At 44.2% G+C, this 14,604-nt stretch overlaps 3 protein-coding genes and 1 pseudogene across 3 annotated transcripts; 3 read left to right on the top strand and 1 right to left on the bottom strand.

Annotated features, from left to right (window-relative positions):
* Positions 1–679: 679 nt before the first annotated feature.
* Positions 680–1,548, top strand: LOC109485639. Its single transcript, XM_019789328.1, has one exon. The coding sequence runs from the start codon at positions 786–788 to the stop codon at positions 1,407–1,409; it is 624 nt and encodes a 207-aa protein (XP_019644887.1). The 5' UTR covers positions 680–785; the 3' UTR covers positions 1,410–1,548.
* A 1,931-nt stretch (positions 1,549–3,479) lies between these two features.
* Positions 3,480–4,225, top strand: LOC109485554 (annotated as a pseudogene).
* A 269-nt stretch (positions 4,226–4,494) lies between these two features.
* LOC109485640 lies at positions 4,495–5,045 on the bottom strand. The gene is made up of 2 exons (XM_019789329.1): positions 4,807–5,045; positions 4,495–4,755 (listed from the first exon to the last, which is right to left on the bottom strand). The coding sequence occupies exons 1-2, from the start codon at positions 5,007–5,009 to the stop codon at positions 4,605–4,607; spliced, it is 354 nt and encodes a 117-aa protein (XP_019644888.1). The 5' UTR covers positions 5,010–5,045; the 3' UTR covers positions 4,495–4,604.
* A 968-nt stretch (positions 5,046–6,013) lies between these two features.
* On the top strand, positions 6,014–12,156 carry LOC109485638 (apoptotic chromatin condensation inducer in the nucleus-like). Its single transcript, XM_019789327.1, has 2 exons — positions 6,014–6,522; positions 10,850–12,156. The coding sequence occupies exons 1-2, from the start codon at positions 6,071–6,073 to the stop codon at positions 11,217–11,219; spliced, it is 822 nt and encodes a 273-aa protein (XP_019644886.1). The 5' UTR covers positions 6,014–6,070; the 3' UTR covers positions 11,220–12,156.
* The last annotated feature ends 2,448 nt before the right edge of the window (positions 12,157–14,604 follow it).

Below are 14,604 nucleotides of genomic sequence, written 5' to 3'. Positions count from 1 at the left end.
AAGTTTGTATTTCTCTGCTTCCTGAATTCCCCCCATGTCCACCCCTATTTCCTACTGGCTCTCCGGCCAGATTCACAGACATTTGACTGTCAATCTCCCCCACCCACGTGCTATCAACCTACTCTGTGCTGACAGACCGGCACACAAACCCACGACCTTGTCACCCAAACAATACTTCCGTACACGACAGCAACAATGTGACGGAATCGCTATTGATATTATATTGTTTATATTAGTACTACAAATTTCTTCATCCAGATATTATGTTTTGTTTTGCTGCCCTGCAATTTCATTGGATGCCTTCTCAAGAATATATAGCGAGCCAGCTTTGCTTTGCGTAAGATGTCGATGATTGCGGACGGTCCCTACTCCCTTGATCCAATCTCTCACAACCCTCATTACACATTCTGAGAAACGACAGTGACGCCTTAATCTCTCACAACGTCAGTCCTTGGTACTCTGTCATTGTAGTTGCCACTGGGGGTTACTTAGCGATACATAATTACTCTACATTTAGTCTTTCATTCAACAAAAGACGGTATAAATAACACAAATGACATTCCTTCCACTCCACTGAGACCTGAGATTTATCTATGTATTGTTGTCAAGCATAGGCGTATCCGTATAGGTCACGCAGGTTTTCTATTATACAAGTATACACACTTAGAGGTTGGTATCCAGTGTAGAAGGATTGCTGTGATTTCGCTGCTGTGTCTACGATGTTGTCACTGTGTTTTCGACTGTCTGAGGACACTTCCATGTTGGAAACGTGACACCAGGCGGCCATGTCGTCCTTGGGAGTGGTCCGTGACCTTGGGGACCAGCAGGTTTACTACGTAGACGGCAAAACGTTCGCCAGGAGGGGAAAAAAGGAAGGGAGGGGGAAGGCTGCTCGACAAGATGGCCGGGGGCCGGACATGAATGGCAGTGTCGGCGGAGAGCAAGCGCAGGGCGCCCGAGAACCGTACGCTACCTACACGCCCCATCCCCGCGACGCTACTACAGACCTGGGACAAGTCAACCTCGTCTTTGTAGAAGGTAAAACAGAAGGTAACGTTGCCAAGCAGGAAGAATCCACCGACTGGGAGCCAGGGAAAGAAGCGCCACCAGAGGGGAAGCGAGAGAACTCCGGTACTGCATCAAAAAGACGGAAGCGACGCGATAGACATACGAGGTGCGTTGCCTTGGCCAACACGACGACACTACAGCGGGTTTTGATGGCTCTTGCTGTGGTGGGAGCGGGCTTATTTATCGCTGGTGTTGTAGAGAGCATCCTTCAGGCTACGTCTCATGTTGGAATGATCCTTCTGGCTGTGTCGTCTGCGTTTCTGCTGCCGCCATGTCTGTACCTGGCCTACATAATGAGACCGGACTGTTGTAATAAATATTGTAGGTGCCGCTGCTGTTGACCCCAGTCGGATAAAGTCCGCAAGGAAATGTCTGAGTCACGCAAAGTTGCAGCTTCGCATAAAATAACATTCTTAATATACATATAACATATCAGGAGGATATTGTCAAACGACATATAAAACTAAAGATACAACGAAAAATGACCTCGAATTGGACAAAATATAAGTTATTTTTGTGGAAAATATTTGTGTTCTCATCCTTGAATGTTATGTTTTAGGCCATATGGTGCTCGTACCAGTATTGGCTGTGTTACCGCCGGAGGGTAAATTCCACCGACACACACCTGTCATTTACTAACAATAGCGCGCGGAATGACGTCATCAAACATGGCGGGTCCCTAGCCCTAGGGTGATGTCCTGTGACTTTGGGTAAGCCGGGTCACTACGATTTTGATATTACAATGAACTTTTTATCGATTGATCTAACCCTGGGCGTCAAAGTTGTTTCCCAGTCAGTTTCCAGTATGGAAATTAACATAATGGATGGGGAGGGGTTTGGGGCGATTTTGCTGGAGATTTGTTACTACGTCTTTTGAGACTGACTGACGCGCGTTATGGCAATTTTATCTTTTTTATGGCTTCACTACTATGTGGTGAAGTCATATTGTTTTTGTTAATGTTTCTTCTCCTTCTCCTGCCATTTCTTTACATTGATTCAACTCCTTCATTTTCGGGCCAAATAACATTTTAGCATGAAGGTAGGGTGGGCAAATATACCCCCAGGCGTTTTTGTTTTTCATCTCATCTCTTCGTGTACTGAGATATTGTTTTGGGTGTCTGAGCTGTTGGTTTGTGTGTCTGTTTGTCCGCTATTTGAAGGAATTAAGGATTTCGACGACAGTATCAAGTCTTGCTGCTCAATGTGCTTCGCACGGGAGGAACTAAGTCTAACTAAGTAATCAAGTTTTTTAATGTGGGTTTGTGTGTCAGTTTGCAAATGAGTTGCGTAAAATTTTATGCAAATGAGTTGACTATTCAAACATCTAAAATTTATCCCAACTTCCCAAAACTTACAGACAAAAAAACGTTTTGTAACTTTTAACTTTCTTTTAACTTCCCAAAACCCACAAATTTTAGAAAAGGTGGGTCATTACGTCTTCTATGGTTTACAGAAGAGAAGTCAAACCCTTCAGACATAGTTTTAGACATAGCAATAGTTTTAGACAATTAGATTTCATTATGTACATTTTAAAGGTATATTATACTCTGTTTTATAGTTCTTTTATGTTTGTAACTTGCAATTAGCCTTCGGGCATGGATTGCAATAAACTTATCTATTTAATGGCATTATACCCAACCAAAGTGAGACTTCCGCTGTAAAAGTACCCATAAACACCATTTGCGTCACTCGCACTTATTCCTGTATTAAGTATCTAGCTAATAGCAAGAAGAGGCGACTATATGTGCCTGTAGTGTTTTGGAGCCAATGCTCAGACTTCTAAGAGCACCTTAATGGTGCCGTATTAGAAGCTTTGATGGTCCATATGTTGTTCACAACGCGTAGGTACACCGCTTTTAAAGCACTCCAAGCCGTGTCAATCTATTAAGCCCACTTTCCGGATCATCTTTCAAGTGAGAATTATCCACCTTCTAGAGGCTTCTACTAATGGGCTTCTGCATATGAATCAAACCTGTTTCACTTTAGCGCGGGTATTTGTGCTGTGTACATAGATTCTTGTGCCGTCGTGTTCTAGAGACCTAAATCCTGAAGATTTCTTCTGTTCTAACACCTGTTCAAGGTGTATTTGTTATATTTCGTAGCTGGTTTGCTGGTGGAAAACTTTGTTTTCCTGTAGCATCGACAACGGTCAGTGGACAGTCCTTGCCACAGACCGTGAGGCTTGGTGAAACGTAGTTCAGCAGTCAGTCTCCTACTTTGAGAAGAAGAAACGCAGAACTATCCTCGAGGAGAAACGGAGGGCGCCGACCATAGACTCATCGTTCCCCTGAAGCCACTGCAGATGTGAGTGCTTAATAGGCCTCGTCAGCTACCAGCGTGTCTGCAACAGAAGTGGAAAGACTCCCCGAAGTTTCAGCAAAGACAAGCCAAGAGTCGATGGATCTGTAAGGATGCCTTCCGCACGGGAATCGTTTATCCTGGCCATCGAAATCTGCTTCACCGTGGTCAGTTTGGTCGGGCTGGTCATTCTGGTCACCGGGATGGTGATGCTGTTCATGCAGTACGGAGTTGAGAGAGGCGTCGGGTTGACTGTGACTCTAGTCGGGCTGGGCTGCGTGGCGCCCGCCTTCGCGTATCTCACCATCGGTATCTGCGTCGTAGGCTGCCAGGAGGAGCCGGAAAGCCCTCTCTTCGGGAGGGAGTCGTCTCGCCGCCGGGAGGTGATCCGCCGGCGCCCGGAGGGGAGGACGCTGCTCCCGTGGTGAATCCTTCCTTCGTCTGCGACCAGGGCGACGCAGCGGGGACTCACCAGCATCAACAGAACGCAGAGTTAAACGTCGCAGCGGCGGTCTTGAACTTCGGCGAAGACGTCTTGCGCCTGGAGAGTCTGGAAGTGGACGAGGAGGGGTACGTCCTAGAGGTGGTCACGGTCCAGACCGAGTACGTGGAGATCGCGGAGGATGTGGAGAACGTCGTTACCATGACAACGGATGAAGAAAACGGTAAGATGGAGGACAAGTTTGATGACAACACTGAAATCAAGCCCGCGGTGAAAAATGTTACAGATGAAGACGTCATCACAGAAGATAGTACCAAGGACAGAACCACGCCCAATGATCAAGAGGACAGAGCCACAGCTGCAACAATAGTGGTCAAGCCACGCGCCCAGAAGGGGACGGAAAAGGAAGAAATGTAAAACATTATCTGCAGCACAAAAATGCCAGGAAACAGTAATAGTTTCCCCCAAATACTTTCGTTACAATTCGTGGAGTGACATCACCTTTCCTCTGTAATTATTTTCCAATTTATTTCACGGTATCTCAAACATCTTTTCATTTTTGAGGCGTAAAAAACGATTTGTTTTCAATCCAAAGCGCGGTTAGTAACCTTTGACTGTAGTGACGTCAGAATCTATCCCGTACCTGCCCGCTCACGCCGTGTACGTGCGTGGGCCCGGGGATTTTATTTATTATGATGCGTGGCGCGCAGCGCATTCCCCTCACGTATGCGGGTTGACATCTTTGTGTAGTGGTTCGGCGCTAACACGGGAAAACCATCATCATCATGTTGCCCTTCTACGATCCGGAGAGAGAGCTGATGAGGACCATTATGAAGTCCCTTCTCGCCATGATCACGGGGATAGGAGCGTTCTTGGTCGTGGTGAGCTTCGTGCTGATCCTGTGCAGCTCCAAGTCGGACAGGACGGCGAGAACGGACACGGGGACGCTGTGGGCGGGCGGGCTGATGCTTACCCCGGCTCTGCTGTATCTGATTTACGTCTGTTTAACGGCGAGCGGCGGGGACTGGCCCGAGATGGGGGAGGACAGCTGCGATAGCACGGATGGGGAGCTGTTGGGAGGCAGCGGGGGAGAAATGGCGGGAAGCGGCGCCCGCAGAGCCGAGGGATTGGACGACATGACGGATGGACCGCTGTTTCCATGGCAACTGCCGAGCGAGATGATGGGAGGCGACGGCGGCATGGGGGGTTACCACGTCTCGCGAGAGTTCAGGCGGGGGCGAGGAGGGGGGTTCTCGCCGGAGGGCGGTATACACTTCCACGGGGGGCAATGGCGGCACCACAAGAACAGGAGGAACGGCGGAAGACGGGGGGTGACTTTCGGAGGAGGCCACGGCAGACACGCTACGTCAAGAAGATACTACAGGTATTCATTTTTTCTTGGCCCTATAAAGTGTCAACGGGAACTTTAATAACAGGGCTTAATATCCTATGTGTATAGATTTATTGCTATTATGACTTAAATGATGCTAACTTTATCTTTATTATATATTTTGTCCGACCCTTGCCTCTTCCCTCATGACCTGAGTGAAAAGAGGCCTGCAGGCCGATTTAAACTTCTCATGAATAAACAACGGTTACAAATTAAATGATAAAAAAATTAACACTACAAAGGGTCAAGGACACTGAGGTCACATCATTTGGCACGTGCAGTCATAGGTTGCTCATAACTAATTTGCACACACTTTGCATAGGTAACGAGGTAGGACTCAAATTTTGAAATGTCAAAATCAGTGCACTTGGGGGATATGCATAGATACAAGTTCCACGTGTATAATAAATTCAATTCAAGTTGGAGCCTTGGTCTAAAGGGGCCCCAAACAATACGGAATATCTATTCGTAATTCATTTTGTCATCAACGACAGCTAGTTAGCAAAGAATAGATGTCGACAGCAGTGTGATCACCATTAACGCACGATCCCAATGGTCTATGTATATATGTATCGATCTATTTTAGCATCCCTGCGTGCTCAGAATAAGTAGAAGTACGGAAAAGATCGGCGGTATGCAAACATTTCTTCACGCCTGTGGTCTGAAGCTTATGCACACTTGAACGGAGTGCTGCGGTCCAGAAAATAGCCCTGCATTGCGGTAAATATACCCTGACCCGGAAGCAAAACAAGACCTGAAATCAAGCTGCTACCCCGCGTTAAGTGAGCAATACGTATCAGTTTACATAGCTGACAGTTCAGCCGACATCTTGGATTTCTGATGTGTTACGTTGAAGACTTGACTGTATAAAAATGCCGCATAGAAGAACGAGAGGGGGAGAATCAAGCTGGTTTCAGACGGCAAACGACGATGCGACGACGTTCTGGTTTCGTGACCTGATCCGAATGGGGATCTTCCCCGAAGCCTGGGGGCGGCAGAGGGTCCCCGGGCCGCGGTACAAGCCCTGGTGGTTCCGGGGGGAGCGCAAGGGGCACACGGTGGTCCTCATCGCCACCGAGATCGGCTTCATCTCGGCAATAATCGGGCTGATCGTCGGCTTGCACATGAACTACCTCGGCCCGATAATCTTCGCGGTCGGAATCATCCTGCTGGTGCCGGCAGGGTTCTGGCTGATCTGGGAGTTCAACATGGCGACTCGAGCAGACAGGAGGGAGAGACAAAGACGGGAGGAGGAAGAGGAGGAGGAGGGGGAGGAGGAGGAGGATGCTGATGATGAAGGGGAGGGGCCAGTAGCAGAGAGGAGGTACACAGCTGTAGTGTGCAGAACCGTGTTTTGTACAAAGCCATGCACAGGCACGGTTCTGGATAGTCCAAGTACACGTATCCAGAACCGTGCCTGGGAAAAATCAACGTTCTTTTGGATACGCGGAATCTATCTAGACCCGAGCCTGATCCTAACCCTAACTAATTCAGGCATAGAGCTAGATTGACACGGCTCTGGCCATGGATATACTAGCCTCGGTGTTTTGAGGCCTAAAATAGGTTGGGTACACCCTGTAAATCATGCAGTCACTGATTGTATGTAGGTGACCCTACCGGTTTCCCCGAGCATATAATGAGGTAATCCAATTATGTTTGTCTGGCTGGATGTGTGGTCTTTCTAAATGATATGATTCGTCTCTTTGCACGTGGAAAAAGATTTTATTTCATTAATAATTTGTGAAGCATTTTACTGATGTGATGTCTCGCGTAACGTTTTAAGTTAGGCACATGTTTTAGTTTCCTAAGTGGTTTGTATTTTTAAAGCATAGATAGGACATTGCATGCAGTGCACAACTCCCTTGTTTTTTCCGTTGATAGTGTGTTTTGTCTGATACATCTGTAAGAATGGTGTGCATTTTGAGAAACGTCTACCTGACCTGAATCGTGACCGCCATGCTGTATAATCTGACCCGGAAACAAAATAAAACGTCAGGTCGCCACCACTAGCCTCAAATTGCAGACGCCGTGGTGGCACGTCTTTTGTGAGTCTTGATGTCAAAATCTGATTTGAGACCCTAAGAAACGTTTTAGTAAATCGGAGTGACTAGGATAGTCCGGGTTCTGGAGACAGCCTTGGTCATGTTACTTAAAGTTTAGTTTTACCTTCTATGAAACTATATTTGTTGGATCCCGTCAGCGCAGAAAGAAAAAAAAATCCCATTACTAGTATTTTGTCTGGACAGTGACCGGGAAACAGCATTCCCTCCTGAGCCTAAGCCAAAAACAGGCCCATAGGCCTAATTCAAAACCAAGTTGAATCACATAGCCTGCAATAGAGGCTAAGCCATTACAACAAAGCTGCACCCATTCTGCCGACATGACTGCGAATCTAAGACGAAAATGCAGGAAAGCAGCAGCACAGAAGAACAGGAAAGGAACAAATTCTGCTAGTCTGTGTATGTGCCAGACTGTTTACGTGACAGGCAGGGGCAGAATACACTACAGGCTATGTCCTCGGCTCCGAGAGACACCCCCTAAGACAGACTCTGAGATGAATTAGACCCCCGGCTGCTAACGTAACTCTGGGATCGGGGCTTGTGGCTTACTCCAGCCGAAGGGAGTACTGTGTCGAGCCGGGGTCTGGCATCCAGGCTATCATTCTGCTGACAACAAAGATGCAACAGCACAGAAGAACAAGGAGAGGCGAAAATTCTGATGACAACAACGATGAGATGCCCCACTGCCTGAGTGAGCTTGTAAGGATGGGACTCCTACGTGAGGCGTGGGGGCGGCACATCCACAGCGCCCCGGGCTGGCAGTGGTGGATCCGCGGGGAGAGAACCGGACACGGGGCGGTCCTGATCGTCACGGAGGTCGGCTTCATCTCCACAATCATCGGCCTGGTGGTCGGGCTACACATGAACTACCTGGGCCCCGTCATCTTCGCGGTCGGAATCATGTCACTGGTACCTTCCGGGCTTTGGTTGATCTGGGAATTCAAGATGGCGACTCTCAAAAGGCAAAGACGTGAAGAGGAGGGAGAAAACGGAGAAGAGAGAGAAGAGGAAGATGGACATGAAGATGCGGCGGATGAGAGGAGGTACGGTACTACACAGGGAGGCCGCGAGGGTTTGAGGCCCAGAAGGGGTTTCCGAGCCCCATTAAATACCCCTGTAAACTAACTATGCCACCTAAGCTTACAAATGGCGTCAACCAATTTTTAAATGGTTTGATTTTTCTCCACACGTGTCGACAGAGCAATATGTGTATCTTTTAAAATTTCTCTTAATACAGTATTTTTTATTAATTACTTCAAACGTGGACATGGGGATGCTGGAATATGCTTTGGACGTGCCAGTCATATTAAGTGTATGTGACTCAGTATCCTTTGCGCCACATACTATGAATTATTAAACAATATCCGATACAAAGGTCCTTCTCCACACCCAACTAATACGTTATGTCAACACACGCGCCTGATAATTTATAAATTTACGGTATTATTTTTTGCAGTTTCGTGTTGGGTATGCAGTGCAATATCATATTGTTATTATGTAACCACATGGGTTGAAAGGGCCCTGGGGTCTTTACACTTATAAAACATTTATGTAATACCACCTAATCTCTGTTAGACATGTCATCCGCATCCTAAATGATTAGTAAGCTCGCATGAAAGTAAGCTGATGTGTGTGCCTATTCTGATAAGTGTACCAACTACGCAAGCACTGTCCATTGTCTATACTTGACATTCTATCCATATCCATACTTGCGTCACTATGGTAGTGTCTGTTTAGTTATTGATACGATTTAAGTGATATTTGTACGTGTGTTACTAGTATATTTACAATGAAAACTAAATGCACGAGCATGCATGAACAGTGAATACGGCAGGTTATTGCAAATTTATTTTACGGTATACATGGCCACCCACGCGATCTATGTGTGCCAACCATCGGAAATATTTTATTGCCCAAACGGCAACGTTTATGTCTCATTCCGGGGCTCGTACAAATCGATATCCTTCAAACTAGTAGGCCTCCTTAATTTTACACCAAACGTGAGGCCAAAAGGGGGTTTTCAAAGATATTTGTTGTCAGCGGGTGATTTGAATTTTAGCTATAATCTCCTAACATGATGCTGTGTGTAATTATTATTACTTATTTATTGGGCTGGCACACACTGCGAGGGGATCCCAACTAGCCTGTGGCTATTGCAAAGAGCTAAACCTTACTTTCAAAGACAAGGCGTTACTATGGAACTATCCTATGCTAGTAGTTATTGACTAACGGTGGTCACAGTCAGTCAATAGTTACTGCAAAGGTTCCAACAGACATCCCAAGGGAATTATCCCAGGCCAGTAGTTATTGTCACCGTAAGTCAATATTTACTGTAAACGGTATATGTACATGTATTTGGTGTCAACAAAGAATTTTATACTTTATTAAAGACTTTACCATGGAATTATCCCAGGCCAGTAGTTATTGACTAACAGTGCTCACCGTTTTTTTTTCAACCTTTATTTAACCTTGAAATGTACAGTACATGTGTGTATCAGTACAACTCTTCGGCCTAAGCCAGTCAATAGTTACTGTAAAGGATATATGTATCAGGTGTCAACAAAGAATGTAGTACTTTATTAAAGACTTTATCATGGAATTATCCCAGGCCAGTAGTTATTGACTAACAGTGGTCACCGTTAGTCAATAGTTACTGTAAAGATATATGTATCAGGTGTAAACAAAGATTCAGTACTTTATTAAAGACTTTGCCATGGAATTATCCCAGGCCAGTAGTTATTGACTAACAGTGGTCCCCAATAGTCAATAGTTACTGTAAAGGATATATGTATCAGGTGTCAACAAAGAATGTAGTACTTTATTTAAAGACTTTACCATGGAATTATCCCAGGCCAGTAGTTATTGACTAACGGTGGTCACTGTCAGTCAATAGTTACTGTAAAGATATATGTATCAGGTGTAAACAAAGATTCAGTACTTTATTAAAGACTTTGCCATGGAATTATCCCAGGCCAGTAGTTATTGACTAACAGTGGTCCCCAATAGTCAATAGTTACTGTAAACGGTATATGTATCAGGTGTCAACAAAGAATGTAGTACTTTTTTTAAAGACTTCACCATTGAATTATCCCAGGCCAGTAGTTATTGACTAACAGTGGTCACCGTTAGTCAATAGTTACTGTAAACGGTTTATGTATCAGGTGCCAACAGAGAATCTTTATTATCTTAACAGTAATCATGTAAAACCTTTCTTTCTGCAAGGAGTTGGAGGTGTTTTAAGATTCCATGTGCTCTGTAAGAGCCCTTACCGACGTACGTCCGTCTTTGATCAAAGCGTTTCCTCACACTAGGGTATACTTATACTAAGTGGATATGCCGGACGAGAGGTCACTGGTTCGACTCCTGGTATTCCAGGCCAGACGTTTTATCTTTGGCTGAGAGGAACTTAACCACACTTTTTTCAGTCTACCCAAGTGTAAAATGCAGAAGGATGGGCTCCACCTTCCAACACCATACTCAAGACACTGTGGACTTACAACAACTCATTGTACCTGGCTACGGTCCCTAAAAGGCATTTACCTTTTTTAAAGTTCATGTAATCCTAATGTATTTCTGTATGTTTCCTCACAGATCCCGGGACGGCGCCCGAGAAGACCTGCCCAGTGTGAGAGATGGCGGACAGATCCAAGTCGTCGTCCCATCACCCCCTCCGTACGAGGAAGTGACGTCACAAGACCGCCGCCATCTTGGAGACCAGAACGAGGCCAGCACCCCGCGGCCGCCGCCCTACGCCTCGGTAGCGGAAGTTGACGAGCGAACAACACGGCAGCAGCAACAACAACAACAGTCGTCTCGAAGCGAAGAACCGCGAAATTCCGAACAATGTCCTTCGTACACGGAGGCAATACGAAGCCCGACAAGCCGAAGTCCTGCCGAGGAAATGCCGTCTGAATTACCACCTGTGCCACCGCCTGCGTACGAAGAAGTCGTCAACAGATAGGGACAAAAACAGTCGCGAGCGATAGAGACAATACGCCATCGATGGTCGCCTATAAACTTCAAGACTGACTCCATCAAACAGACATTTCTTCTTTTTATGTCAGTCATTTTCGATGGAACAACTGGGCAGAAGTTGTTTCACATCAACGAATACAATTGTAAATCTTGGTTTCATCAATCTATTATACACCGAAATTACAGAGTTACAGACAGTTTCGCTAATATCCCTCATCATATTTCGCTTCACTGTTGAAGATCGCTGGACAGCCGTCGAAACGTCTGTTACTTTTTCCTTATTCTGGTGTGTTGATTAAACCAATATTTGTAAATTGTAGAGACTAAAGTTACAAAAAGCCGTGCATATACAACCTTGCAATCCATCGTTCCTTATGAAAAATTAATACCCAAGAAATCACACAGTAAGATCATGAATTAGAGCCTTTTCTACCAAATCAAAACTGGAAGAAAAAAAACAAAAAAGACGGAGTTTCATCTCCAAAAGCACAGTGTCAAATTGCTAATATTGCGTAATGTCAATATAGATAGGCTAGATAAGTTAAGAAAGTTATTTTCATGTCTAAAACTGCTGTACAGTTATATACGTAATGTCGTCTCCGTATTTAATATACAGTGTTGTAACCTCGCTAAGCAGACATTGGTGCGGCGTAAAAAATAAGGTATTCTACCATCTAAGGACATGTCACAAAGCCTTACCAGCGCCCAGAAAACGAGGTTAAAATAAGACTTTGATGTTTGATATTTGTAGGATCGATATCAAGTTCCATGCCACCAGTTAGGTATCATACAGTGTAACTGTCACGACTCGGTACAGAATTTGAAACTGTTTAAGAGGATATAGCCGTTTAAGAAGGCATAAAAAGATCAACCATATTATACTGGTACTTCCTCGAATTCTTAACTTAAGATAATAAATTGTCTATTAAGCATTGGAGTAATGTATTGATTGGACATGTTGCAAATATATTTGATGAAGTATTGTAAGAATACTTTTTGGGTCGAATGTAATCAAAATTTTCGTGATAGATTTAGGGCATCGACACAAGATATGCACACACATATTACGAATCTGTAAAGGTAAGGGTAAAGGTATGTATTATATTTACGTCGTATTTAAGCACACTGAAAGCTGACGGAAAGACGTAATTTGTCTTTCAGCGGCCTTTACGAAGTCGTAAAGTCTACTGAAATATTTTTCCACCTTTAATACGTCTTTACATAATACGCAAAGTTTGCTTAAATATCGGTTTTCGTGCTGTGATTGTTATTTTATAGCTTCCTGCAGAAGTATTTTGCAGTCTACTTTGTGAGGCCCATGGGTACCAGACAGATGTTTTTACTAATCAAGAGTCAAGTCAGAGCCGAAGGTACGACTCAAGGTGTTCCAATCGATAAGTTAACGGCCCATAAGATTGAGAGGGCTTACAGCCATATGCAACAACCACGCCATACACGTAACCAAGATCTGATGTTGCACTATGAGAAAACGTACTTACTTACTTACTTACTTACGTACTTACTTACTTACTTGCGAGACAGACTCTAAAATGTGATTCATTCAAAAACATGATTTGGAATACCGTGAAGTGAAATGAATCCCTATTCCAAATCGTGCGTGATCCATTCCAAAACATGATTTGGAATAACACATTTGGAATGCAACATCTGATTACATTACGTAGCTGAGAATAGTAATATGTTCTCTGGACTTTCAACATAACTCAACAATGACGTTAAGAACAACAAAAATTAAAGTATCAAATATCAACTATTGTTAAATGAATAAAGAAAGGACAAGATACTTACAATAACAGATGAACGAGTCCCAAAGCATCTCTATTTCACTGTCTGGGCTGCCCAACTGTGCCCTCTATCGGAAGCTGTTGGTTCTGCAAAATTATTTTTATGATTAACACTCGTCGACTTTCGCAAATGGGTCCAAAAGTTAACCGTAACTTTCATGCGTTCTATGATCACTCAACTAGAGGTCATGGGTTCGATTCCCGGGTGTTTTGTCCTGGAGAACTTTACTTCACTCGGAGGTCTCACTCCAGCCAGGTGTAAACAAGACTTCACAACAGACCACGATCATAAGAAGCCCACTCCGGCGCATCTGCTACCACAGTCCAAGCCAGGTAGGTGCAAAAACCCAAGGCTTTAAGTTTTTCTGGAAAGCAGCTAACACTTGTTACAACCCGAACCCCAACACATACGACACTTTAGTTTTACAAAAAAGGATCACTTTTGGGTAAGGTATTTTAGAAAGAAACTGATTTTGCAAAATATACCAAACTGTAGGACAGGCCAACTTGTCTACGATTCAGATGGAAGATGGAGATGCAATTTTTGTTGGACACAGTGATGGCGTCACACATCTACGTGCATACATGTGCTCTTTCTGTGGTGCCTACCAATCCTTACTGGATCTACCGTAGTACATGTAGTGCCCCATAGCAATGATCTTGTGAACTGCATATAGTTTGCTGTACATTATATGTTTTTGACGGCAAGGAAAGCAAAAGAGCACGTAATGATGTGGACGAATTCGGACCAATTCTATTTGCATTTTAAGCAAACTTCTACTAATTGTATGATAAATTTCACTATCATTTCTTGTGATTGGGAAGGACCTGTAGCAATTTTCTCAACCTACAGCAATTGCAGTACCAGTATCTCCTTCTGGTAATCTCCGAGCTTTTCTTGATTATTGTTTAGGTGAGCAAGACTGTAACCTGTATGGAAATTGTGATGACTAAGCAGCTTTTGCAGTTGTAGCAGTTCCTGTTGATTCTATAGGCGAGCAAGACGGTAAAGTGAATGAGAATGATGCGGCATTATCTAAGGCATCACCGTGTATGAAAATGATGATGCAGCAGAAGCTTCTGCTGATTAGGCCATGTTGATTTGATTATATGGATGACATCCGCGCGCGCATGAATTTTCGGCCGTTTCCAAACAAAAGTTTTCAACCATTCTGTAAATCGTTCCAAACAGTTGCAAAATGAGCAAAAAAATACCGTTAGTTGCCAAAATTAATTGAAAATGATACCAATGTCGTAGATTTCCAAAATCAAACGACAAAAGACGAAAATGTAAAGAAGTTAATTTGAACAGAAGATTATCCGCAATACCATATTCTGTGTCATTTGCTCAACCTTCATGACCACGTAGATTTCATGATAAAAGCAACTTTTCTTTTTCATTTTTTTTTGTATTCGCACGCTCGCATCAGTTTCGGGGTTCCCAGAGGATGTCATCCATATAATCACATCAACATGGCCTTACGAGAGTTAGAATGATAGAACAGTATTTGCCAGTTCTGCATGAATTTGAAGTTTCCTCCTTCTTCTCATAGAAAACAACTGCCT

Source organism: Branchiostoma belcheri, unplaced genomic scaffold (genome assembly GCF_001625305.1).
Source record: "Branchiostoma belcheri isolate BF01 breed outbred unplaced genomic scaffold, Haploidv18h27 scaffold77, whole genome shotgun sequence".
In the NCBI taxonomy this organism is placed as follows: domain Eukaryota; kingdom Metazoa; phylum Chordata; class Leptocardii; order Amphioxiformes; family Branchiostomatidae; genus Branchiostoma; species Branchiostoma belcheri.
Note: the sequence above shows the minus strand (reverse complement) of the source record. Positions and strands in the feature narration are given on the sequence as shown.

Bases quoted from the DNA above. Each gene is read 5' to 3' on its own strand.
- LOC109485639 (XM_019789328.1), top strand. From the start codon at position 786: ATGTCGTCCTTGGGAGTGGTCCGTGACCTTGGGGACCAGCAGGTTTAC.
- LOC109485640 (XM_019789329.1), bottom strand. From the start codon at position 5,009: ATGCCGCCGTCGCCTCCCATCATCTCGCTCGGCAGTTGCCATGGAAAC. The intron at 4,756-4,806 runs GTAAATCAGATA...GCCCGCCCACAG, and splicing joins CCGCTCGCCGTTAAACAGAC to CGTCCCCGTGTCCGTTCTCG.
- LOC109485638 (XM_019789327.1), top strand. From the start codon at position 6,071: ATGCCGCATAGAAGAACGAGAGGGGGAGAATCAAGCTGGTTTCAGACG. The intron at 6,523-10,849 runs GTACACAGCTGT...GTTTCCTCACAG, and splicing joins GGGCCAGTAGCAGAGAGGAG to ATCCCGGGACGGCGCCCGAG.